This window comes from Portunus trituberculatus, chromosome 2 (assembly GCF_017591435.1).
Source record: "Portunus trituberculatus isolate SZX2019 chromosome 2, ASM1759143v1, whole genome shotgun sequence".
Taxonomy (NCBI): Eukaryota; Metazoa; Arthropoda; class Malacostraca; order Decapoda; family Portunidae; genus Portunus; species Portunus trituberculatus.
Genome location: NC_059256.1, coordinates 7,820,141 through 7,847,036, shown reverse-complemented (window position 1 = coordinate 7,847,036; position 26,896 = coordinate 7,820,141). Strand labels below are relative to the sequence as shown.

The 26,896-nt window shown below is 38.7% G+C and overlaps 3 protein-coding genes across 6 annotated transcripts in view; 2 read left to right on the top strand and 1 right to left on the bottom strand.

Moving 5' to 3' along the window:
• The window catches only part of LOC123504413 (regucalcin-like), a 17,926-nt gene extending 17,135 nt beyond the window's left edge, over positions 1–791 (top strand). For both annotated transcript variants that reach the window (XM_045254910.1, XM_045254921.1), the window contains one exon: positions 128–791. In XM_045254910.1, the coding sequence (XP_045110845.1) occupies positions 128–391 (264 nt within the window). In that variant the 3' untranslated portion in view covers positions 392–791. The remainder of the gene's footprint in view (positions 1–127) is intronic.
• Positions 792–1,016: 225 nt separating this feature from the next.
• LOC123504418 (regucalcin-like) lies at positions 1,017–26,469 on the top strand. Of its 3 annotated transcripts, none has more exons than XM_045254932.1 (7): positions 1,017–1,164; positions 3,207–3,375; positions 3,892–4,119; positions 16,263–16,363; positions 19,903–20,017; positions 23,087–23,202; positions 25,730–26,469. In XM_045254932.1, exons 2-7 carry the CDS (start codon positions 3,207–3,209, stop codon positions 25,985–25,987), a joined length of 987 nt encoding a protein of 328 aa, XP_045110867.1. In that variant the 5' UTR covers positions 1,017–1,164; the 3' UTR covers positions 25,988–26,469. The 3 variants fall into 3 exon arrangements, with proteins under 3 accessions (XP_045110867.1, XP_045110874.1, XP_045110879.1); XM_045254939.1 differs by lacking the exon at positions 1,017–1,164 and adding an exon at positions 2,040–2,197; XM_045254944.1 differs by lacking the exon at positions 1,017–1,164 and adding an exon at positions 2,053–2,208.
• LOC123504437 (protein SCO1 homolog, mitochondrial-like) overlaps positions 18,119–26,896 on the bottom strand; it is a 44,050-nt gene continuing 35,272 nt past the window's right edge. Inside the window, exon 6 of the mRNA XM_045254955.1 lies at positions 18,119–18,178. The gene's annotated coding sequence lies outside the window, so the exon portion shown is untranslated. The remainder of the gene's footprint in view (positions 18,179–26,896) is intronic.

Here is a 26,896-nt window from a genome sequence, read left to right as displayed (position 1 = left end):
ACAGCAAAGAAAGTGTCCTTCCCTTCACCACACGTCACCTCTGTGTAGAGTAGAATATTATCATTCTTACCACACATACAGTACTACCTACACGTAAACACCAACTTAAACCTGCCAATCCCATCAGGTTATCTGCGTAAACCCTGTCACTCGCAAGATAGTCAAGAAAGTATCCGTCCCTTCACCACACGTCACATCTGCCTGCTTCGGGGGACCAGACTTGGCTACTCTGTTCATCACAACTGGGACACTGAGACTGAGTGAAGAGGAGAAAACGCAGTACCCAGAGGCGGGGTCCACGTATGCCGTGACTGGGCTGGGCGTGAAGGGACTCCCAGCTAACGTCTTCAAGTGCGATGTAGGCAAACTGAAGGAGGTGATGAACCAGTGAGGCTGTGCAGAAATCAAGTGGTGAAGAGAGAAGGTTTATGGGAGAAAATGGAAGAAATGGAAGAAATATAGAAGAAGAAAAAAGAAGAAAAAGATGATGATGGTGATGATGAAGAAGAAGAAGAAACAGCAACACCAAAAACAACAACAATTACAGTATCAGCAGCAGTAATAACACCACCACCACCACCAACAACAACCACAACAACAAATTAACAAAGAAAGAAAAGAAAGAAAAAAAGTAACAACAACAAGAACAATAAAAATAACAACAAAAAAAAAAAAAACGAGTCTTGACAACAACAATAATGCTAATAATAAAAATAATAATCATCATCATTTCCTCTGAAGAAGCTATAACGGCGAAACTAGTCAGGAATAAAATACACACACATCCACAACCCGCGTATCTCTTCTCCACCCTTCCTCAATAATAATAATAATCATAATAATAATAATAATAATAATAATAATAATAATAATAATAAAAAACTCCTTCCTTTGTTTCTTTATCTGCAATGATTACCTAATAAAACAATTATCTCCATCTTTTTATCTCAAGTACTATAATTTCTTGAGAGAGAGAGAGAGAGAGAGAGAGAGAGAGAGAGAGAGAGAGTACTTACAGATACATTTAACCTTGAAATCACTGGTCTTGGTACCCACTCTCTCTCTCTCTCTCTCTCTCTTCTGGTTTAGGACGCCGGCCGGCTCATCAGTCTCCCTCTGTCACACTCTCTCATTTGCTCCAGTCGGCACCATCAACAAGCTAAAGTGAGTAGTAGTAGTAGTAGTAGTAGTAGTAGTAGTAGTAGTAGTTGTTGTTGTTCTTGTTGTTGTTGTAGCTAGTAGAAGTAGTAGTTGTTGTTCTTGGTAGTAGTAGTAGTAGTAGTAGTAGTAGTAGTTGTTGTTGTTGTTGTTGTTGTAGTAGTAGTTGTAGTATAAGTAGTAGAAGTTGTTGTTGTTTTTGGTAGTAGTAGTAGTAGTAGTAGTAGTAGTAGTAGTAGTAGTAGTTGTTGTTGTTGTTGTTGTTGTTGTTGTTGTTGTTGTTGTAGCAGCTAGTAGAAGTAGTAGTTGTTGTTCTTGGTAGTGGTAGTAGTAGTAGTAGTAGTAGTAGTAGTAGTAGTAGTAGTTGTTGTTGTTGTAGCTAGTAGAAGTAGTAGTTGTTATTGTTGTAGCTAGTAGAAGTAGTAGTTGTTGTTCTTGGTTGTAGTAGTAGTAGTAGTATTAGTAGTAGTAGTTGTTGTTGCATTTGTCGTTGTTGCTATTGTATTCGTAGGGGAGAGGAGAAAAGGTAAATTTCAACAACAGCAGCAGCGCATAGTGTATTAGTATTCGTACCTATTCCTAGATCACGAGACTTGGCGGAGAAATAGACTGGTTAGAAGAGTGGAGGGGTTGAGAACTTGAGGCATAATGCAGTGGCAGCCTGGCCGTGACTGCTGCCACATTCCACATTATGTATTATACCTTCTTGGTGGCGCCTCATATGCTGTGCACTATGTACGTTCTTAGCAACACCAGGCAAAAATTTGTAATGACTTAATTCACTCTCTCCTGGGACAAAATTCAATCAGATAACTGTAATTACAAAGGAGGAAAGAGATAAGGTTGTAGTTGTCATCTAGCTCAGGCAGTATCAGTCAACGGTACTCCTCACTCCCCAGCAGAGCCCACACAAGCTGACTTCAGTGACCTTCCTGTTACATCAGAGCGGAGCACGTCTTGTGTCGTTGAGGACCGTGCACTGCCATACGTCTACATCCCACTCTTATTATTTTTCAAAGCCTCTTGTTAAAGTTGCACGGTTTGTCAGGGGTATTTTCTATGGTTTTCGTACTTTATTGACAAGAGAGACAAGCTAAGACATCAAACTAGACCGGATATCTCAGTAGTAATAGTTGTAGTAGTAGTAATAGTAGTAGTAGTATTAGTAGTAGCAGCAGCATTAGCAACAGCAGCAGCAGCAGCAGCAGTAGTAGTAGTAGTAGTAGTAGTAGTTATGATCGCTTATGCGCAGCCGTACAGGTGAGCACATATGACTAAACTGTGTGTATGAGGTAGTGCACGTGTGTGTAGGTGGCGGCGTTGTGTGGCGCGGTGTTAACGAATTGCTCGTGACCTGCAGCACGAATGGAATGAGCTAGAGCTAACACATGTCTATTGGTTCACTCGCGATGCCCTGTGTGTGTGTGTGTGTGTGTGTGTGTGTGTGTGAGGGTTATGTAACCATGGAAGTAGTTATACTTATATACGGTATACCTCCTTCAAATGTGATTCAGTGAGTGTGCATGAGTGCATGTATTGTATAAGTAACAAATATCCTTGCCATTATCTATTGACAATCTGCATGACTCACACTTATATCCTGCTATCTAGAACAGGTATGTGTGGTTAGGTGTTGCCTGCCAGAGATGGTGACATGAAAATTGGATGGCTGAGAGAGAGAGAGAGAGAGAGAGAGAGAGAGAGAGAGAGAGAGAGAGATTATAAGCCATATATAAGGCAAGTGCGGTGAGCTAGCGTATGACTGAGCGACGGTGCGAGTGTCAGCCGCCCCTGTCAGCACCGGGCCTTGTGTCGTGACTGCATTAATTAATATTGTACCGTGACGCGTGTACTGCTGTGTTAAATGGACTTAAGTAGAAGCGTACTAGCTTTTCTCTCCCTGCACTGTGTGACTTCTTAGTGAGAGCTAGACAGGCAATTTTCTAAAAAAATAAATAAATGAATAAATATAATAATAATAATAATAATAATGATAAATAATAATATTAATAATAACCACGCCCACTGATGCCACACCGACCCATCAGATGGCAGGAGAGGGCGTGCATGTTCAGCAGGTGGCGTCAAAAGGCCTCATCATCGGCGAGGGCCCCCACTGGGTGATGGACCGCTGCTGTTTGCTCTTCGTTGACATCATGAGAGGCGAAATGCACCGACTCTTCACCGATACCAGGAGACACCAGAAACTGCACGTGGGTGAGTGAATCTTAAACCTTTCACTGCTACAGAAACATTTACTTATTGATATTTATATCCACCTATATTGACTTTTCGGGCACTTCCTTATGTGTTACAATCTCTTTCATAGTATGCTAAAAAGGCAATGTTAACCCTTTTTACTCCCTTTTTCTTTCTTGTATCTTTTTACAGTGTTCTCAATGCTTATATACAAAGACCAAAGCAGTGAGCGAGTTAAGGGGGTGGGGGGTGTTACTGGAAAAGCTTAATTTTATTGTGAGAAACAGCGATGCATGATGAGAGTATGGCCAACTGTACTCCAATCTTTCCTGTAGGCCGGATGGGTTTCATCCGCATTTGTGCAGCGGGTTGTGAAATGCAGCAGATCGAGTACCACTGTATCAGCTTGATCGGATGTCTTCCTGGAAATTTTCAACTTCGATTGATTTCTTACGTAACACACTTTTTACTTCCTTCATAACAATTAATTAATAAGAAATATAAAATAAAAATACCTCTCTCTCTCTCTCTCAGAGCCAGAAGGCGCAGGGGACAGTCTTTCCTTCGTGGTCCCAGTCAAGAATCACCCCGACCTGTATGCAGTGGGACTGGGGAGGTCCGTGGCGCTGGTGGAGTGGCTGGAGACTGACCCAGATGCTCACACGAGGAAGGTTAAGGTCACACTGCACACGGTGGAAAGTGACACGCCTACCAATAGATTCAACGACGGAAAGTGTGACCCTCGTGGCAGACTGTGGGCAGGTGTGTGTGTATTCACCTAGTTGTAATTTTACAGGGCCTGGGTATCATATTCGTGTGGCCCCGTCTCCATATCTACACACATCCAGCTTTCCTTTAAAACTATGCACACTCCTCGCTGACACCACCTCCTCACTCAAACCATTCCACACTTCCACACATCTTTGTGGGAAACTATATTTCTTCACATCCTTCAAGCATATTCCCTTGGCTATCTTTTTACTATGCGATCTTGTAGTTCTATTTAAGTTTTCTTCTCTCAACATCATTTGCTCATTATCCACTTCATCCAGTCCGTTCAACAGTTTATAAACCTGTATTAAATCTCCTCTTTCTCTTCTTTGTTCCAAGGTAAGCAAATTCATTTCTTTTAATCTCTCCTCATAGGTCATTTCTGCCAATTCCGGAACCATTTTTGTTGCCATTCTCTGCAATCTCTCCAACTTCCTTATATGCTTCTTTTTATAAGGGGACCAAACCACTCCAGCATATTCCAATCTTGGTCTAATTACCGTACTAATTAATTTCTTCATCATATCTTTATCCATATAATGGAAGGCTAATCCAATATTTTTATCAAATTATACGTTTCTCCAAACATCTTATCAATATGAGCCTCAAACTGCCCATGGTCTTGTATTATCACTCCCAAATCCTTTTCCTTTTCCACCTTTTTCAACACTACTTCTTCACCCATCTTATATGACCCTCTTGGCCGTCTTCCACTCTTCCCATCTCCATCACATGACTTTTGCTCAGATTAAATTCCATTTGCCACCTCTTGCTCCACTCCCAAATCTTATCCAGATCTGCCTGTAAAATTTCACAATCTTCTTCACTCTTCACACACCTACACAACTTCGCATCATCCGCAAACAAATTAATATAACTGTTTACTCCTCTGGCATGTCATTAATATATACAAGGAAAAGTATTGGTGCCAGCACTGAGCCTTGTGGGACTCCACTCTCCACCACCAACCAGTCCGACTTTGCATCCCTTATTACCGTTCTCATCTCCCTCCATCTCAAGTAGTTTTCCATCCACTTTAACACTTTTCCTTTCAGTCCTCCATAAATCTCTAATTTCCATAACAGTCTCATGTGAGGTACCTTGTCAAAAGCTTTCTTTAAATCCAAATATACACAGTCCATCCATCCCTCTCTCTCTTGTATTTTGTCAACCACTCTTGAATAAAAGCTCAGTAGATTTGTTACACATGACCTCCCTTTCCTAAAGCCAAATTGATGATCCGATAATAACTTATGATCCTCCAGGAACCGTATCCAATATTTCTTTATCACCCTCTCACAAATCTTACCGACCACACTTGTTAGAGACACAGGTCTATAGTTAAGAGGCTCTTCCTTACTGCCTCCCTTATAAATGGGCACCACTTCAGCTCTCTTCCACTCTACTGGTACTTCCCTGTTTCTAATGAACACCTTATAATATCATATAATGGATCAATCAATTCTTCTCTACACTCCTTCAATAATTTTCCTGAAACTTCATCTGGTCCCATCGCTTTATCATCTTTAAGTTCCTCCAACATTTTATATAACTCCTTTTAGGTATCTTAATGTCATCCATGTGCACATTTCCTTGTACATTCTGAGGCTTTACAAACATTGTTTCTTCAGTAAATACTTGCTGAAACCTATTATTTAGCAATTCCGCTATATTCTTAGGGTCATCTACTATCCCTTGCTCTCCTTTTAATCTTTCAATGGACTCTCTCTTTTAAGTTTACCATTTATGAACCTGTAAAACAATTTTGGATGTTCCTTACTCTTGTCTACAATATCTTTTCAAATTTTCTTTCTTCCTCCTCCTTACCCTCACATACTCATTTCTCGCCACTCTATAATTCTCCTTATTTAGTATATTCCTGCTCTTTTCCATCTTTTCCAAGCCACATCTCTCTTTTCCTTAGCCTTAACACAAGTTGCATTAAACCAATCCTTTCTTCCTTCCTCTCTCGGTTTATACTTTGGTACAAATTTCATAACTCCTTCTTTATAATATTTCATAAAAATCTCATATTTTTTTGCACTTCTCTGATTTGTAACATCTCCCAATCTAATTTTCTGAAATAATTTTTCAAACTTTCTGTGTCCATCTTTCTATAATTCAATCTACCACTCCTGTATGTCTCGTCTTTCCTTCGCTGTGTTGTTGCTATCTGCATTTCCATAACCACATGATCACTCTTTCCCAAAGGACACTTGTATTGTATATCTCCACATAGGTACACTTCTCTTGTTAACACCAAATCCAGTCTAGCTGGTTCATCATCTCCTCTATATCTAGTATTTTCCTTCACCCTCTGTTCCATCATATTTTCCATCATTAGATTAAGAAATCTCTCTCCCATGCTTCCTCTCCAACACCACTTACTAGATTTTCCCAATCCACCTCCTTACAATTAAAATCTCCTACTAGTATCACCTTTCTTTTTCCAGATAATACACTTTCCAAACTCTGTAAAGTATCCTTGATCATATTGTCGTATTCCCTTAATGTCCAAGAATTTGTTTTAGGAGGTACATAGGTCACCATGATTATTAATTCTTTTCCATCACTTTTTATCCTTATGCTTATCACTTCTGCGTTGTTCTTCCCATACCAAACCTTATCCACATTTATTTATTTCTTCGTCATAATCATAACTCCTCCTCCACCTTTACTCTCTATCCTTTCTCCATATATTATATTTATTATCCAAATTTATCTTTGTTTTTCATGCAATTTTGTCTCAGTCAAACACACTATATCAGGCTTCTCCACCATCATATAGTCTTGCAATTCCAATCTACTTGACAGTATCCCATCTATATTAGTATACATTACGGTCCACCCACTGCTCCCTCTAGGGGTTTCTCCGCATTCCTTCTTTCCACATACCACTTTCTGACTCTCTCTCCTATAACTCTCCAAAAAAACTTTTCTCTTTCCTCCTCAGACCGCTCATCATTTTTCCTTCTCGCCTCTTCCACCAATTCCTTATATCTTCTCCTCTCTTCCTCATTTCTATTCTTTCTCACAAACACCTCTTTACAACCTTCTATCTCTCTTAACTTTGATGTTCTATATAGGATATCCTCCAGATTGTTGTGACTTCAGTACTACTTTAATCGGTCTGCTCACTCCTCCTTATACGGACCCAGTCTATGGATCTCTTCCACTTCTTCTTGTAGGTCTTTTTTTCATCATCATTTAGATTTTTGAACAGATCTCTTACCGTTTTAATTCTTCCTTAATTCTCTTAGGCTTATATGTTATATTTTGTTCTTTCATCCCAAATATTAACACACTCTTCTTCTTTTCTGCTATTTCCCTTATCAATGTTTCCTTATTCTTCATTACATTAACCAGTTCCTTGGACCTTTCTTTTTGTCTTCCTTCAACTGATCTTTAATTATTTCTTGTAATCCAACCATCTCTGCTTCCCTCGACTCAGTCCATTGTGTTTTCTTCAGTTCCCATTCCTTTCAAACCTTTCATTCTGCTCACTAATCATTTCCTTAAAGTCATCTTTCTCCTTTACTACTCTCTCCATTTTCTCCTCCAACCGTCTCTTGTATTTTTCAACCTCCACTCTCAAGTGTGCATTCTCATCCACCAATCGTTTTCATTTTCCTCTAGTCTCTTCACTCTTTCCTTCAAAGCCTTGCGGAATTCTCTATCCTGCTCCTCCTCACTCCTCTGAACTTTTAATTCCTTCACCAACTCCTCAAATCTCTTCTCCAACATTACCAATCTACCTTGCATTGTTGCTCCTGTTGAAGATGGACTCATGCTTTGACTGGCCACTTTTGGCTTTGCTCCCTGGGCCTCATCGACATATTTTGAATTTGGTAATTTATTTCTTACCGGTCTATCCATTTTTTTTTTACTCTTCCTGGGAGCATGTGGGTGTGTGGTCACTGAGGGCCAGGCCTGGTGTGTGTGTATTCACCTAGTTGTATTCACCTAGTTGTAATTTTACAGGGCCTGGGTTTCATACTCGTGTGGCCCCGTCTCCATATCTACACACATCCAACTTTCCTTTAAAACTATGCACACTCCTTGCTGACACCACCTCCTCACTCAAACCATTCCACACCTCCACACATCTTTGTGGGAAACTATATTTTTTCACATCCTTCAAGCATATTCCCTTGGCTATCTTTTTACTATGCGATCTTGTAGTTCTACTTAAGTTTTCCTCTCTCAACATCATTTGCTCATTATCCACTTCATCCAGTCCATTCAACAGTTTATAAACCTGTATTAAATCTCCTCTTTCTCTTCTTTGTTCCAAGGTAGGCAAATTCATTTCTTTTAATCTCTCCTCATAGGTCATTTCTGCCAATTCCGGAACCATTTTTGTTGCCATTCTCTGCAATCTCTCCAACTTCCTTATATGCTTCTTTTTATAAGGGGACCAAACCACTCCAGCATATTCCAATCTTGGTCTAATTACCATACTAATTAATTTCTTCATCATATCTTTATCCATATAATGGAAGGCTAATCCAATATTTTTTATCAAATTATACATTTCTCCAAACATCTTATCAATATGAGCCTCAAACTGCCCATGGTCTTGTATTATCACTCCCAAATCCTTTTCCTTTTCCACCTTTTTCAACACTACTTCTTCACCCATCTTATATGACCCTCTTGGCCGTCTTCCACTCTTCCCCATCTCCATCACATGACTTTTGCTCAGATTAAATTCCATTTGCCACCTCTTGCTCCACTCCCAAATCTTATCCAGGTCTGCCTGTAAAATTTCACAATCTTCTTCACTCTTCACACACCTACACAACTTCGCATCATCCGCAAACAAATTAATATAACTGTTTACTCCTCTGGCATGTCATTTATATATACCAGGAAAAGTATTGGTGCCAGCACTGAGCCTTGTGGGACTCCACTCTCCACCACCAACCAGTCCGACTTTGCATCCCTTATTACCGTTCTCATCTCCCTCCATCTCAAGTAGTTTTCCATCCACTTTAACACTTTTCCTTTCAGTCCTCCATAAATCTCTACTTTCCATAACAGTCTCTGTGAGGTACCTTGTCAAAAGCTTTCTTTAAATCCAAATATACACAGTCCATCCATCCTCTCTCTCTTGTATTTTGTCAACCACTCTTGAATAAAAGCTCAGTAGATTTGTTACACATGACCTCCCTTTCCTAAAGCCAAATTGATGATCCGATAATAACTTATGATCCTCCAGGAACCGTATCCAATATTTCTTTATCACCCTCTCACAAATCTTACCGACCACACTTGTTAGAGACACAGGTCTATAGTTAAGAGGCTCTTCCTTACTGCCTCCCTTATAAATGGGCACCACTTCAGCTCTCTTCCACTCTACTGGTACTTCCCCTGTTTCTAATGAGCACCTTATAATATCATATAGTGGATCAATCAATTCTTCTCTACACTCCTTCAATAATTTTCCTGAAACTTCATCTGGTCCCATCGCTTTATCATCTTTAAGTTCCTCCAACATTTTATATAACTCCTTTTAGGTATCTTAATGTCATCCATGTGCACATTTCCTTGTACATTCTGTGGCTTTACAAACATTGTTTCTTTAGTGTGTGTGTGTGTGTGTGTGTGTGTGTGTGTGTGTGTGTGTGTAATTGTATTTACCTAATTGTAACATACACTATGCTCTGTTGTCCCTCTCCATATCTATTAATGTCCAGCTTTTTCTTAAAATCATGAATATTCCTTTCTTGACCACTTCCACTCTAAACTATTCCATGCTTCCACCCTTCTATGACTATATTTTTCACATCTCTCCTATAATCCATTTTAGTTTTTCCCATGCCCTCTCGACATTCTTCCATTCCACATACACAGATCTTCCCTATCCATTTTTTCCATGCCAATCATCACTCTGTATATTGCTATCAGGTCTCCCCTTTCTCTTCTGTTTTCCATTAAGTTGCATTCTTTTCAGTCTGTCTTCATAAGTCAAATCTCTTAAGTCAGGCACCATTTTGTTGCAGCCCTCTGTACTTTCTCTAGTTTCCTTATGTGTTTCTTTAAGTTCACCCACTGTATTGTTGCATATTCAAGCCTCATCTTATCATTGCAGTAATTATTTTCTTCATCATTTCTTCATCTAGATCAGTGGTTCCCAAACTTTTTCTTCTTCCCACTTTTCATACATGATCCTTGTTCATACAACCATAACTGACTGTCTCAGTCCTCACTCTTCTTATCCACTCTCTCCTGTAATTTTATTGATTCCATTTGTTATTTTTCTTTTATTAATTATTAATAAAGTTTGTATTTTCCTTTGCTGAATCTCCATAATTATTGAAATTCTATTTTCACATTTTCTTGTAGTTTTTCTTATTGTCTGTTTCCAATCTCTTCCACTTTGATTATTTCCCACTGTGATCTGATCTTTGAATCTTCATCTGATCTTTGTAATTCTGTGAAATCTATCATAGTCATAATTCTCCACAACCATCCTTCAGTCCACACACCCACCTCCTCCCAGACCATTTCTTCTGAACTTCATCCACTTCATGTTTCCTTCACTTTTGAATCCCCATTCCACTCATGTATATTTCATTATCCACTTCTTGATTCTTTTTTGTTTCATTCACACCTTCATCTTCACTTCAAGTCTGTTCATATTTCTTTTAATGTATATTATCACCTCCATTTGTTTTTATCCTTCACATTTTTATCTCCATTTCCAAAATACTGTATTCTTTCCTTCATCTTCTCCTGAATCCTCCTATGTCAACACTCTTTCCATCATCATTGTCATCAATCTGTCACTCAGCATCCCTTCTCCATTCTTTTATATCTATATCTTTTAAACTCCCTTCCAACCTCATGTTTTCTTCTCTCATCACACTTCTCTTTCTGACACTGTCTCCAGCATTCCAAGTTTCCCATTCCAACTTTCCCTCCAATTCTCCATCTTCTGAAAGCTTTGATTTTTCCACAAAATCTTATCAACTTCCTTTCCCTTTTCCATTCATTTTCAACTGTCTTATGTCAACAAGATCTCCTTTTTCTCAAGCTATCTCAGACCATCTCAGCTCTTCTTGTTCTGTATTCTGACTGATCTCTTCTCTGACTCATCTTCTCATTTCTTTTGTCCACAACTCTTTTATCTCATCTCATCCATATCTTCATCTCTTACTTTTCACTCCTTTTCATTCTGTCTTTATAATTGTTTCTCATGTCCTGTAATTCTTCTTTTTTTCAAGAGCTTCCTTTCTCATATCATTTTCTTTTTGTATAACTCTTGTCCCTCTCCCAACATCTCCCTCTTCATATCCATCCCCATCAAGACCTTCAGATTCATTTGTAAGTTTCTCATTACATCTTCACCTTTTGTAATTGTTCAACTCACCATTCTCCTTCAGATCCTCATCATGAACATACCTTCCCATTTCAACTCTCAGTACTCATCTTGTCTTTCCAGCTCTTTTGATTTCCTGTATCACCTGCTCTCTGATGTCATCAGATATTTAATTCTTCACTGTATTATTTGATTCATTCAGCTTTTCAGCACTTTTCTCACCCAAGCTTTCCATTGTTTTCCACATCTAATTCCTTCCTCTTTTCTTCTTTTTCTTTCTATTTCAACTCTTTCCTCCATCCACATTTTGTTGATGCCACTCATCAATCTGTCTCTTCATGTTCAATTCTTTCACTGAAGGAACATCTTTCCAACATGTTGAGGATCTTGGTTTCCAGATGTAATCTCTTCTCCTTTCTGATTCAGTTGTGAGTATTTTGTGACAAATCACACACTGAGGCTTCACTACACCTTTATCAGTGATCTTGTCCTCCATGTTTCATCATGTTCTTTTCTTATTAGAAGCCATCACTGTGTGTGCACAAACCTGCTATTTCTCACCCTATGTCATCACCCATGTTGTTTGTTATGAGTGTGTGTTGTTTTTGTTATTATTATGTGTGTACAGCAGATATTATTTACCTTCTTAATATATTCATGTGCAGCTTCTTGTGTTGTGTATGTGTGTGTGTTGTTCATATTAATCTAATATTCATAAAACTATTATGTCACACATATTTCAATGTTGTAATGTAATGTCTTTCTTAAAATCATGAATATTCCTTGCTGACCACTTCCACGTCTATTTCCCATTTCATACATACACATCTTCCTTATTTTTTTTTTTTATTCTTCTTCCCACATCATCCCCTTCTTTTTTTTCCAGTCACTCATATTGCTATCAGGTTCCCCTTCTCTTCTGTTTTCCAGCAAGTTGCATTCACAAACTGTCTGTCAAATCTCTTAAGTCAGGCACCATTTTTGTTGCAGCCCTCTGTACTTTCTCTAGTTTCCTTATGTGTTTCTTTAAGTTCATAGCCCACTGTATTGTTGCATATTCAAGCCTCGGTCTTATCATTGCAGTAATTATTTTCTTCATCATTTCTTCATCTAGATATACGAACGCCACTCTTATGTTCCTCAATAAGTTCAATACTTCTCCAATTATTTTGTTTATATGTCTCTCTGGCGATAGGTCATTGGTAATTGTCACCCCAAGGTCTTTTTCTTCATGACTGGTTTTATGTCTTCATTTCCTATCTTGTACATACTCCTGATTCTTCTTTCACTCTTGCCAAACTCTATTTTCTTGCATTTTGTCGTGTTGAACTCCATTTGCCATGTACAGCTCCATTTCCATATTCTGTCCAAGTCTTCCTGGAGTAGTTCGCAATCTTTGTCACATCTCACTTTTCTTAACAATTTTGCATCGTCTGCAAATAGGCTCACATAACTGGACACCCCATCCACCATGTCATTTATGTAGACTGCGAACATTACTGGTGCCAACACTGATCCCTGTGGAACTCCACTCTCCACCAATCCCCATTCTGATGGTCTGTCCTTAATTATTGTTCTCATTTCTCTTCCTACCAAAAGTCTTCCATCCATTTTAGTAAACTGCCATGCACTCCTCCTACCATTTCAAGTTTCCAGATCAGTCTCTGGTGTGGTACCTTATCAAAGGCCTTTTTTAAATCCAGATATATTCCATCAGCCCAACCATCTCTTTCCTGTATTACATCTATCACCCTCGAATAGTAACATATCAGGTTTGTCGTGCATGAACGCCCTTTCCTAAAACCAAATTGACACTCACAAAGTATGTCATTTTTCTCCAAGAAGTCTGTCCATCTAGTCTTCACCACCCTCTCACACATCTTAGCTACCACACTTGTAAGTGACACTGGTCTATAGTTCAATGGGTCTCTCTTGTTACCTGATTTATAGATTGGGACAATGTTAGCTCTTTTCCAGTCTTGGGGCACTACGCCTTCCCTTAATGAGGCATCAATTACTTCACAAACTTTTTCTGCCAATTGCTCCCTGCATTCTCTTAAAATCCATCCTGATACCCCATCAGGTCCCACAGCTTTTCTCACTTCTAAACTCCCCATCATGTTCTTGATCTCCTCCACAGTTACTTGAAACTCCTTCATAATCCCTTTCTGTTCCATTACCAGTGGTTTGTCAAAAGCAGTCTCCTTTGTGAATACCTTCCGAAAGCATCCATTCATAGCCTCTGCCATTTCCCTGGGATCTTCACTGTATACTCCATTTACTTCTAAACTTTCAATACTTTCTCTATTTTTGATGTTGTTGTTCACATGTCTGTAAAAAGCCTTGGTTGGTCTTTACATTTATCAATTATATCCTTTTCTTGTTTCTTTCTTTCTTCTCTTCTAATCAACACATATTCATTTCTTGCTCTTTTGTAACTTTCCCACTGCTTAATCCGTCTTTTCCTTCTCCACCTCTTCCATGCATCCTCTTTTCTTGTTCTAGCCTTTTCACATCTATCGTTAAACCAGTCCTGCTTTCCAACTTCTCTATGTTGTCTTATTGGTACAAATTTTTCTCACCTTCTTTGTATATTTTTATAAATTCCTTCCACTTTTCATTTGCTCCTTAGCACTCTTGAATTTCATCCAATTTGTCTCTTGAAAGAATTTCTTTAGGTTTCCAAAATCTGTCTTGGCATAATTCCATCTTCCCACTTTATATTCTTCATTTCTTCTAGATTTCTCTTCGTCTATCACCTTGAACTCCAAAACTGCATGATCACTCTTTGCTAAAGGGCACTCCACCCTCATCTCCTCAATGACCATTGGCTCTGTACTAAAGACCAAGTCCAGTCTTGACGATGCTCCTCTCCTCCAAACCTAGTATCTTCTTTGACCCACTGAGTTAACACATTTTCCATTGCCAGTGTCAATAGTGTATTTCCCCATGTTGTCTCTGATCCTTCCATTGACCAGTCCTCCCAACACACCTCTTTACAATTAAAATCTCCCATCATTATAGTTCGTTCACAGCCACCCAACATTTCTTCCAGACATGTTCCTGTATCACTTATCATTTCTTCATATTCCTGTACTGACCATGCATTTGTCTTAGGTGGTACGTACACCACTATGTAGTGCCTCTTTTTCCTTCATTAGTTTCTGCTCTGATCTTTAGCACTTCTGCCTTTCCCATACCTTTTTCACTTGATCCACCTTTATATCTTTTTAACCAGCAACATCACTCCTCCTCCCATCTTACCTACTCTATTTCTTTTCCAAACGTTATATTTCCTTCTCCAACCTTCATCAGGTCTTCTCCCTCTCTCAGTTTTGTTTCAGTAAGACCCACAATATCTGGGTTCTTGTCCCTCAAGTAATCGTTGAGTTCTAAAATCCCGATATCACTCCATTTATGTTGGAATACATTACATTTCGCTCATATGTAAGTTTCTTTAGTCCTTTCTTGCTGTACTTTTCTGGGTTATGAACCACTTCCTCAGTCTCATATCCAAGATTCTCCAGAAAAACTCTTTCTTCTCTCTTCTGTCCTCTCTTCATTTTTTTCAAAGCCTCCTTTCTCAACTCATTTAACATTTCTCTTTCCTTTTCACCGAGATCTCTTCTCAACCAAATCTTCCTTGTTGTTTCCTGCTGGGCTAGCCTCCATGACTTCTCCACCAATTCATCTACATCCTTTTGTGACTTAAGTTTGATTCTTATTGGCCTCATACCTTCTCTTGTGAACTTTCCAATTCTATGGAAGTCCTCTATTTCTTGTACTAGGTCTTTTCCTCCTCTTGCACCACATTAATGATATTATTTATCACCTTTTTATGTTTTTCTCTCTCCATTTTACTCGGTGTCTTATCCTCCTCCACACCAAATATCACCACACATCTCTTTTTGTCTACAGTTTCCCTCACCAATGTCTCATTTGACTTAATAACCTTCACCACTTTCTCAGCTATCTTCTCTTCTATGATCTGTTGATCTATAATTTCAGCAAGGCCCAAAGTTTTCTCCCCTGACTCTTTGATTTCCTTTTCCAGACTTGCAACTTTGTAATTTACCTCCTTTCTTTCCACTTCCTGACTTTTTTCCATTCAGCCTGCTTCTCCATCACTTTTCCTAGAGATTCTCCACATTTTTCGCAATTCACTTTAATTAGCTTAACTTCCTCTTTCAGTGCTGCATTTTCCTTCTTCATATCGGCACAGTCTCTTTTACATTGTCATAACTCGTTTCCAGGCCCTCATACTTTTCAAACAGTTTTTCAATTTTACCTTCTAACTCCAGAATTTTCTTCACATAAGTGCTCTTCTCCATTATTCCTTGAAACCCTGTGAAGTCTGATTCCTCTTTCGAGTTCACGGCCGCCATGTTGCGCAGACGTAAACAAACCAGCTGATGGCTCAAACGCAGGCTACAGTTTATATTTACCTTCACTGGACATTATTTTGCTAATCAACAGTTAACATGACTATATGGAGACGGGACAAACATTACCAGCTCCTTTCCCACCTTGGTTACTCTTAGGTAACTGTAGAATTATAGATGATTGCTCTGGAGCTCAGCGACCACCTCCGCCATCGACGATGTCCCGTGTGTGTGTGTGTGTGTGTGTGTGTGTGTGTGTGTGTGTGTGTGTGTGTGTGTGTGTGTGTGTGGCAATGTAAATCTCTTAAAATAATAAAATAGATAAATAGATAATAGAAAAATGTGGAGAATAATGAGAAAATTTAAAGAAATAAAATGGAAGTAATTCACGACTGTCTCTCTCTCTCTCTCTCTCTCTCTCTCTCTAGGAACAATGGCTCAAGAATCTGCTCCAGGAGTGTTACCCAAGGAGAAAGGTCACATATTCTGCCTCAACAATGACCTGACTTTGGACTGCACCATGGACAAGGTCAGAAACATAAGAACATAAGTAAATGAAGGAAGCTGCAAGAGGCCGTCAGGTCTACACGTGGCTGTTCCTGTATGAACACCACTACCTATATTTTCCACCTGTCATCCCCATCCATACATCTGCCTCATCTTTTTTTAACCTCTTCAGTACCATCACGCGTTTCCATATTCCTTTTGCTTACTATTTGGTGATTTTATACAGCTTCAGAAACTTATCCAGGTGACTAATTTAGTGAAGTTTGTGGCCATTAATCTCCTGACCTTCATAGATCCTTACTTATGTCATTGAAATGGTCTAATCATACACAAATCTAAAGGTAAAAATGTAACCCAGTACTGAAGGGATTAACTTAGCATTAACAACCTAACTGCCGAGTCCATTCCATTCATCAACCACTCTGTTAGTGAGCCACTCCTTCCTGTCTCTTCCTCAAACCTATTTCTTTTCAGTCTTGAACCCATTAGTTCTGGTGCTTATCCTAAGAACTTTGCTTATGTCCCCTTTGTTATGATTCCTATACCACTTTATAAATACTTCCATCAGGTCCCCTCTTACTGTTATAACCTTTCACTGTTATGACTCCTAAACCACTTGAGGACTGCCATCAGGTCCCCTTTACTGTTATGACTCCTAAACCACTTGAGGACTGCCATCAGGTCCCCTTTACTGTTATGACTCCTAAACCACTTGAGGACTGCCATCAGGTCCCCTTTACTGTTATGACTCCTAAACCACTTGAGGACTGCCATCAGGTCCCCTTTACTGTTATGACTCCTAAACCACTTGAGGACTGTCATCAGGTCCCCTTTACTGTTATGACCCCTAAACCACTTGAGGACTGCCACCAGATCCCCTTTACTGTTATGACCCCTAAACCACTTGAGGACTGCCATCAGCTCCCCTTTACTGTTATGACCCCTAAACCACTTGAGGACTGCCATCAGGTCCCCTTTACTGTTATGACCCCTAAACCACTTGAGGACTGCCATCAGGTCCCCTTTACTGTTATGACCCCTAAACCACTTGAGGACTGCCATCAGGTCCCCTTTACTGTTATGATCCTTACACCACTTGAGGACTGCTATCCGGCCACTTGAGGACTGCCATCAGGTCCCCTCTCATTGTTATAACTCCTACACCACTTTAGGACTGTTATCAGGTCCTCTCTTAACCTAGGTCTCTAAGGAATGCAAATTTAATGTCTTCAATCTCGCTTCATTGGGAACGTCCCTCATCCCCTGTGTCCTTTTAGTCATTCTTTGCAGTGATTCTAACAGACATATCTTTCTTATGATGTGGGGACCAAAACTTTACAGCATAATCTAGATGCGGTCTAACCAAAGCCAAATATAACTCTAATATTACTTCGGTACTTCCGCCTTTAACAATGCAAAAAATTAATCCTAATATCCTATTTTGGCTTATTTGTAGCCTCTAGACTATTATGCATTGTTTACTTGGAAAGAGATCGGTGGTAACTATAACTTCTAAATCTTTCTTGTATCCTGAACCTGATAGATTGATTGATATATTTTTTGTTGCATTAACCCGTTCAGTACTAGGACACATTCTTACCTTGAGATTTGTGTACAATTAGACTATTTTACTGACACTACGAAGGGTTTATGGAGGTCAGAAGATTAATGGCCACAGTTTTCATTATTTTAACCCCTTCAGTACTGGGACACATTCTTACCTTGAGATTTGTGTACAATTAGACTATTTTATTGACATTACGAAGGGTTTATTGAGGTCAGAAGATTAATGGCAACAGTCTTCACTATTTTAATCCCCACACATGAATTTCTGAAACTATAAAATGGCCAATTAGTCACCAGAATGAATATGGAAAGGCATCATGATATTGAAGGGGTTAATAATGAAATACAACAAAAACAAAGGAGGAGGATGGACCTTGCCACCCACCACCTGAACAAAGACATGAGCTTTGTAATTTGTTAACATAACATAACATAACATAAATAATAGGATAACAAAGGGCCACCAGGGCCCATCTAGGTTATCCTGTATCAGTCACACAGCAACCTCGTCATCGGTACTTAAAGATACACTTACAAGTACACAATACATTATATACTAATTCTAAATATTTGGCCCATTAACAGGGCTAAGTCCTGCAGCGAAATCCTCTACAATTTGTGGTCCCCATACATGGGGATCATGTCTTGTTTAACTATAGTAAATTTCTTATAAAAACTATCAAGCAGTGCTATACATAATTATAAATCTAATAAATTTAAGTGCTTATCTAATCTGTTTTTAAACATTATCAAACTAGTGCTATTTACAACCATCTTTGGCAATACATTCCAGAAGTCTACCACCCTATGACAAAAGAAATATTTTCTTATATCTAACCTGCAGCCTTGCTTTCTAATCTTCCTGCCATGATTTCTAGTCCTATTTCCCTCCTCTAAGGTAAAGAAAGATCTCACATCTATGTAGTTTGTATCTGAGAACATTTTAAATAACTCTATCATATCCCCTCTTATACATCTCCTCTCAAATGAAAACATGTTTAATTCCTTTAATCTATCTCTATACTCCAGGTGCTTTAATGCTGGTATCATCCTAGTTGCTCTTCTCTGAACTGCTTCTAACATGTTGATATCCTGCCTATAGTGGGGTGACCAGGCCTGTATGCAATACTCTAAATGCGGCCTAACATAGGAATTATATAAGCTACGCACCACTTCCTTACTTTTATAACTAACATTTCTATTTATAAAACCCAGGATCCTTTTTGCCCTATTTCTTGCTTATAAACATTGTTTTGAAAATTTCATAGTCCTGTCTATCACTACTCTTAAATCCTTTCCTTCCTCTACTGCCTCTAGCCAACATCCCTCCATCTCATAGCTAAAGCTTGTGTTGTCTTTACCTAAATGCATAACCTGACACTTTTTAGAATTAAACTCCATTTGCCACCTGTCTGCCCATGCTATCAGCCTGTCCAGGTCTCGTTGTATTCTGTTTATGCTAAGTACAGATTCCCTCTATATACCTACACGCCAAGTACTTTGCATTAATTAACGTTAAACTGCATTTGCCATCTGTCTGTCCATTGTTTCATCATATCCAAATCTGCCTGCAAGGTCAGGCTAGTGATATTCACCCATTGATATAATTTATTTAACTATTATTAATTCACCAGTCTGTTTATAAATTTTATTTTTATTAATCGTACAAAAAAAAAAAAAAAAACTCAAGAAATGCATAGATAAAAAAAATGTGCCTTAAGAAATATTAACATTGTCCATTTAAAGGTCATTTTTCATATATTAATTCCTTTATTTTGTTTATTTATTTATTTACTTTATTATTATTATATATATTTTTTTGAGAACTGAAGAAAGTTACATTTTCTTTGAAGAGCAGAACAACTAACAAGAACTAAAAAGAACAATTTACAACTGATATTTGTGTCATGTTTTAGGGAGAAAGTTCCTATTTTAGTGTATCATTATCATCATCATCATCTGGGCAATCTTAATCTTGATCTTGGCACATTGCAGATCTCACTCAGCAATGGGTTGGCCTGGAGTCATGACAAGAAGACCTTTTACTATATAGACTCCATGGCTTACTCTGTGGACGCCTTTGACTACGATATTGGAACCGGGAAGATAGGTGAGAGATTCCCCCACACTTTTTTTTTTGTTTTGTAAGACGTGTAATGGCCAAGAATGAACAAAAGAGGCCCACTAAAGGGTTCAAGTCACAGGTAAGGGGAAATATAGAAGCAAGCAAAAAGTTCTAGCGTTTACCAGTTAAAGGGATGAAAGATTGGGGATACTAGTTAATTCTTGCATTAGGGAGTGGGCAGGGCAGAGTTAACAACAGAAAGGGATGAGAGATTGAAAATACTGGTTAATTCTTGCATTAGGGAGGTGGACAAGGCAGATTCAATTAAAGAAAGTGATGAAAGACTGAGAATACTGGTTAGTTCTTGCATTAGGAAGGTGCGTAAGGCAGAGTTAACTAGAGAAAGAGATGAAAGACTGAGAATACTGGTTAGTTCTTGCATTAGGAAGGTGGGCAGGGCAGAGTTAACTAGTGAAAGAGATGAAAGACTGAGAATACTGTTTAGTGTTTGGTTAATGAAAGTGGAAGTTTTCCTGTGAAAGTGATTGACATTTGATAACTTTTGCATTACAGAGATGGACAGTATAGACCAGTATTTCCTCTGACATAATAATAAAAATAAAAAAAATAGAAAGTTAAAAGATGCAATTTTTTTTTACTTGTTGATCAACGAATGAGATCGTCCAAACCAGAGAGGAAGTTTTGGTGTGGGTTAAAGTTTGGAGGACAACGACAGTGCTGTCATCTGTTGGAAGCGAGTACTTTCATAGAAAACGTTGTTAGGAGTAACTTAAAATTTCTCCCATGCTTCCTTCCCCCCTACCCCCTATTTTTCCCTGCATTCTCTCGTGGTTATGAACTTATAAGGCAAATAAAACATGTTATATATATATATATATATATATATATATATATATATATATATATATATATATATATATATATATATATATATATATATATATATATATATATATATATATATATATATATATATATATATATATATATATATATATATATTGCGTTTTCTGCCCGCCTCCGCCTGGGCCACACCATACTGCTTACTTGCATTGCATACGTCGACTCTCGTGACCACTTCTGCCCTTGGTGTAGGACTACCCCTGAGGCCATGGAACATTTCCTGCTTCAATGCCCACGCTTCCTCTCTCAACATACTGCATTATATGCTCCCGGCTCTCCGCCCTGGCCATCACAACACTCGACCTGCCCACCCTCTTGGCGGCCTCAGGCGTCCACCCTCCTGGCAACCTGCTGTTCTTCGCCTTACTTGTGCCTTCTTGAGGAAGACCGGCCAGCTACCACGCCTGTGATACCCACACAGGACTACCCCAGGGCTCATAAGGATTCAAAAGAGGCCACGAAAATCTATGGATCCTTATGAGCCCTGGTGTACTCCTGTGTGGGTATCACAGGCATGGTAGCTGGCCAGTCTTCCTCAAGAAGGCACAAGTAAGGCAAAGAACAGCAGGTTGCCAGGAGAGGTGGACGCCTGAGGCCGCCAGGAGGGTGGGCAGGTCGAGTGTTGTGATGGCCAGGCGAGAGCCGGAGCGAGTGCAGTATGTTGAGAGAGGAGGCGTGGGCATTGAAGCAGGAAATGTTCCATGGCCTCAGGGGTAGTCCTACACCAAGGGCAGAAGGGGTCAGAAGACAGACATAGGCAATGCAAGTGAGCACTGAATGTGGTGTGACCCAGGAGGAGGCGGGCAATGGTTGATGTCCCTTGCGCTCCTTACCATGACTGACTGACTGTTTGAATCTTGTAATGGCGCTCATCCTTCCCCGCTGATGGACCCCCCATCCCTTACCCCCTTACTACCTGCGACCCGCACACTATCTGTTAGAAGCGAGGTTCCCTAATCAATTCCTCCAGCCCGCCCATTGAACCCATATATCTTCCCTAGAATCCTTGGTCCAAACACACTAACCAACACGACTGGAACCTGTTAAAGTTGCAAAAATTGTTACACTGTCATTTGAAATATAAACACATTCAAAACCCAAATAACATAAAGTAAGGGAACAGAAATTACAGGAAGCCATGAAGCCTACTCTGTCTGTCACAAGGAGGCTGAACAACAGGACGCAGTGTGACGTCATAAAAATGATGCCAGCGCGCTGTTGGTCTGCTACTGCCCCTACCCCTTTTACCAGCCGCCCAAAGAAAATTCATGGGAACGCCCGAGTTATGCTCTTTATTTTCCATCTTATATCCATGTTTCGAGGCTGCCCACCATATATGTGACCTTAAAAGAGTCGTAATAGCAGTCCCCGTAGGAAATACATCTGTCTGTCAATATCTCTCTCATCCACCATGACCCAATCGTCACGACCCGACCCCTTCCCTTGTATACACTTCTACAACAATAAAGTTATCAATCAATCAACCCCAGTAACTTCCACTGCATGCTGTTCAAGTACAGAAATGTGAAAACAGGCTTAAAAACCCCAATAACTTCCACTTTGGCCTCTTCAGCTATAGAACCATGAAAACACCTTTGAAAATGCTAATAACTTTCATTGTAGCCTGTTAAAGTATCACTGGAACCATGAAAATCACAATAACTTCCACTGCAGCCTGTTCAACTATAGATCCATGAAAAATATTTGAAAATTCCAATAATTTACACTGCAACATGTTAAACTATAACTGGAACCATGAAAACATAGTTGAAAATTCCAGTAACTTACACTGCAGCCTGTTAAACTATAGAACCATGAAAATACCCTTGAAAACCACAATAACTTCCATTGCAGCCTGTTAAAGTGTCACTGAAACCATGAAAACACCCTTGAAAATCCCACAAACTTCCACTACAGCCTGTTAGACTATAGAACAATGAAAACACCATTGAAAACTACAATAACTTCCACTGCAGCCTACAAAACCACAGCATCTTGAAAACACCCTTGGAAACAACAAAATATTCTCACTACAATCTGATAAAGCTGCAGAATACAAGAAGTATAAGTAACCTGAATAATGCTGTCAGATAATGAAATGAAGAAAAAAAAATCAGTAAATAAATAAAAAATTAATAATGATAATAACATAAAGAAACCTAATGTATCTTATCCTATATTTTTTTCCAGGTAACCGACGTCAGGTTGTGGATTTCAAGGCAGTGGGATTAGACCCTGATATTCCTGATGGCATGTGTATTGACAGCAATGGTGACCTGTGGGTAGCCTGCTTCTATGGGGCCAAGGTGTGTGTGTGTGTGTGTGTGTGTGTGTGTGTGTGTGTGTGTGTGTGTGTGTGTGTGTGTGTGTGTGTGTGTGTGTGTGTGTCCCTAGTTGTGTATTACAGGAGAATGCTCGTGCTGTCCTGTCTCCATACCTATAGTCATCCAGTTTACCATATAAGTGCGCCATATTCTAGTTTAAGTAAAATCGTGTATTCTATTAATTTTTTCATCTCTTCATCGTCTATATAGGTAAATGCCCATTTCATTTTTCTTAGTAACTCATTTGTTTCCCCATTTATGCTGTTGTTGTTGTTTATGTGTTTTTCTGGTGATAAATTGTCTACCCAGGTCTTTCTCCTCTTTTGTTTCCTGAATTTCTGCTCTTGCCACAGTGTAAGATCTCTTCTTGTCTCTTTTTGCTCTTCCCAAGTTCCATCACTTTGCACTTTTTTGCATTAAATTCCATTTCCCATTTGTTGCTCCAGTTGTGTGTCTTATTCAAGTCTTTGTGTAGCATTTCACAATCCATGGTGTCATTTTCCACTGGCTTCAGTAACTTTGTGTCATCTGCAAATAAGCTTGTATAACTGTCCACCTCATCTACCATATCATTGATATACACTGTGAACATTACTGGGGCCAAAACCATTCCCTGTAAAACTTCACTTATAATTCTACACCATTTTTATTCTTCACCTTTTATCACTGTTCTCATTTCTCTGTCCTTGAAGAAATCTGTTTTTCAGTCCAATACTTTTTCCCTGTAAACCATCCACCCACTATGTTTTTAATTTTCCATAGCAATCTCTGATGTGGTACTTTATCAAAAGCTTTTCTTAGATCAAGTAGACACAATCTGCCCATCCATCCCTCTCCTGAATTATATCTATTGCTCTACTGTAAAAACTTAGTAAGTTTGACACAAGATCTTCCACTTCTGAAGCCAAATTGTCATCCAGTTATTGTATGTGACTCTTCTAGCTGTTGCATCCATCTGTCTTTAAATATTTTTTCCAGCTATTTTTGCAAACTTGCTTCTTAAGGACACTGGTTTGTAGTTTATGGTTCTTCTTTGTTACCTCAAAACTTTATTTGACCTTTTCCAGTCTAGAGGGAATTTTCCTTCTTTAAAAGAACATATCATGATGTTTTGTAATATCTCTGCCAGCTGGTCATGACACTCACTTAGTATTCAGTTTGACATCCCATCTGGTCCTTGAGCTTTATTCACATCCAAGGTTTTATAATCTTCCTGATTTTTTTGACTTCCACATAGATCTTCCTCGTTTCCTTATCCTGTGACCTGTTTGTGTCCCTTCACACTTGTTTTCTTTGGTGAATACTGATTGGAAGCACCTATTCATTATTTCTGCCTGTGATCTTGCATCCTTGTATATGACATTATCAACTTTTATATATGTCATTATCAACTTTTAATCTATCTATTGTTTGCTTTCTTTCATGTTCCCATTAATATATTTGTATAATAGTTTTGGCCCATATTTGCATTTGTCGACTATGTCTTTCCCATAGTTCCCTTGTTCCTCTTTTAGTGTCTGGACATATTCATTTCTTACTACCTTAAATTCTTCCTGATTATAAAGTCCTCCTCTTTTCTCTCCATCTATTACATGCTGCTTCCTTTTTCACTTTTGCTAACTTATATCTGATACTATACCAGTCTTCCCTTCTCTCTCCCTCAGTGAATCTAATTTTGGGGACAAATCTTTTAATCCCTTCATTATAAACATTCAGAAACAAATCCCACTTCTGCTGTACATTATTTGCTGTGTCTAGTTGATTCCACTCAGCTTCTGCAAAGTATTCCTTTAACTTTGCAAAGTCTGCCTTCCCATAATCTATCTTCCATTTTTGTGAGGTTCATTCTTATTTACTGCTGAGCTGGTCTAGGATGAATTCAATTAACAGATGTTCGCTTTTCTGTAGAGGGCACTGATAATTTATTTCTACAATGATGTCTATCTCTGTAGTAAACAATAGGTGAGCCTCAATGCCTCCTCATTTCCTCCAACTCTTGTAGTTTCCTAAATCCATTGTGTCATAGTGTTAATCATTATTAGGTTTAGTAGTGTATATCCCCACGACTCTTCTCCTTCTTGTGTGGTGCCATTCTCCCAGCATACTTCCTTGCAGTTGAAGTCACCCATAAGTGTTACATTCCTGCTTTCTTGCAATATTTTCTTTAAAAAATTATCTGTATCTCTCAACATTTCTTTATGCTTTTCTTGATTCCATGCATTAGTTTTTGGTGGTACATGTGCTCTTGCAACATCTCTTTTTCCCTCTTCCTTTCCTTTTATCTTAATTTTGGTTCCTTCTGCCATACCTTCTCCCATCTCAACATTTTCCACTGGTATTTCTTGGTCAGTAACTCCAGTCCTCTCATTTTCTTACTATTCCTAGATCTTAACCACATATTGTAATTTCCATCTCCAACATTTATATTTTCTGCTGGCACCTAACCTTTCCCTACCTAACCTAACCTAACCTTACTTTACCTTACCTAACCAAAGTCTCCCCTGAACAGGTGATCTGCATTGACCCAACAACACGCAAGATCAAGCGCAAAATCACAATGCCAACCAAGAACATAACCTCAGTCTGTTTTGGAGGTCATGACTATTCTACCCTTTATGTGACCTCTAGCAGCCTTGGCCTGACCCCTGAAGAGGTCAAAGAGCAGCCAGCCGGGGCCACCTTTGCTGTGACAGGACTCGGGGTGAAAGGAATCGCTCCAGATGAGTTTGTTGTTGATGAAGAGGTGCTTAAAAGGAAGTTGGGGTGAAGGATAACAGTGAAAGATTGGTGTGGGATGAGAGAGGAGTGAGAGAATAGGAAGCTAAGGGAAAGATGAGGGGGAAAGGAGTGCGGAGAGAAGGAAAAGGTTTGGCAGTAATCAAAGGAATAAATTTTGGTGTTGATTTGTGGGTAAATGAATGAGTTTTCTTTACTTTTTGTTTAGTAAAAGATAATAATGGAATAATTTTGTTTAGTTTTGGCTTATTAAAGGAATAATTTTTTTTTATTTCTTTGTTTATTAAAGGAATTAGTTTACTTTTTGATATTCAGGAAAGAAATAATTGTTGTCTCCTTTGGCTTATTGAAAGAAATCATTGTTTTGTTTATTTTTCACTTATTAAGGAATCATTTAGTTTATTTTTGTTTAAGTAAAGGAATCATTGTAGATTTTACTTTATTGATTTATTAGTAAATTAATCATCATTTCTATCACTTTATAATGAGGATAATTAAAGGAATGTTCTGTTACATCTTTTTATCTTATTTAATTCCAAGAATATCACATTTCTTCTTATATTCACTTCAAGGAATATTGTTTTGCTGCCATTTACTTCAAGAAATGGTAACTTCTGGAACATTTTTCACAGTACTAACTAAAAGAATGTTATCTTTTTGGTGATATTTCAGGGAATGTTAGAGTTCTTGTTTGTTTTTAGTAAAGGAATTTTGCTAAAGTGTTTTTATCATGTTACATATGCACACACACACACACACACACACACACACACACACACACACACACACACACACACACACACACACACACACAGCACAAGACTGCATAGTAAGAAGCTGAGGAAGGGAAGATATGTAAGAGATATTAAAAAGTATAGTTTCCCGCAAAGATGTGTTGAGACGTGGAACAGTTTGAATGAAGAAGTACAAGTAGTGTCTG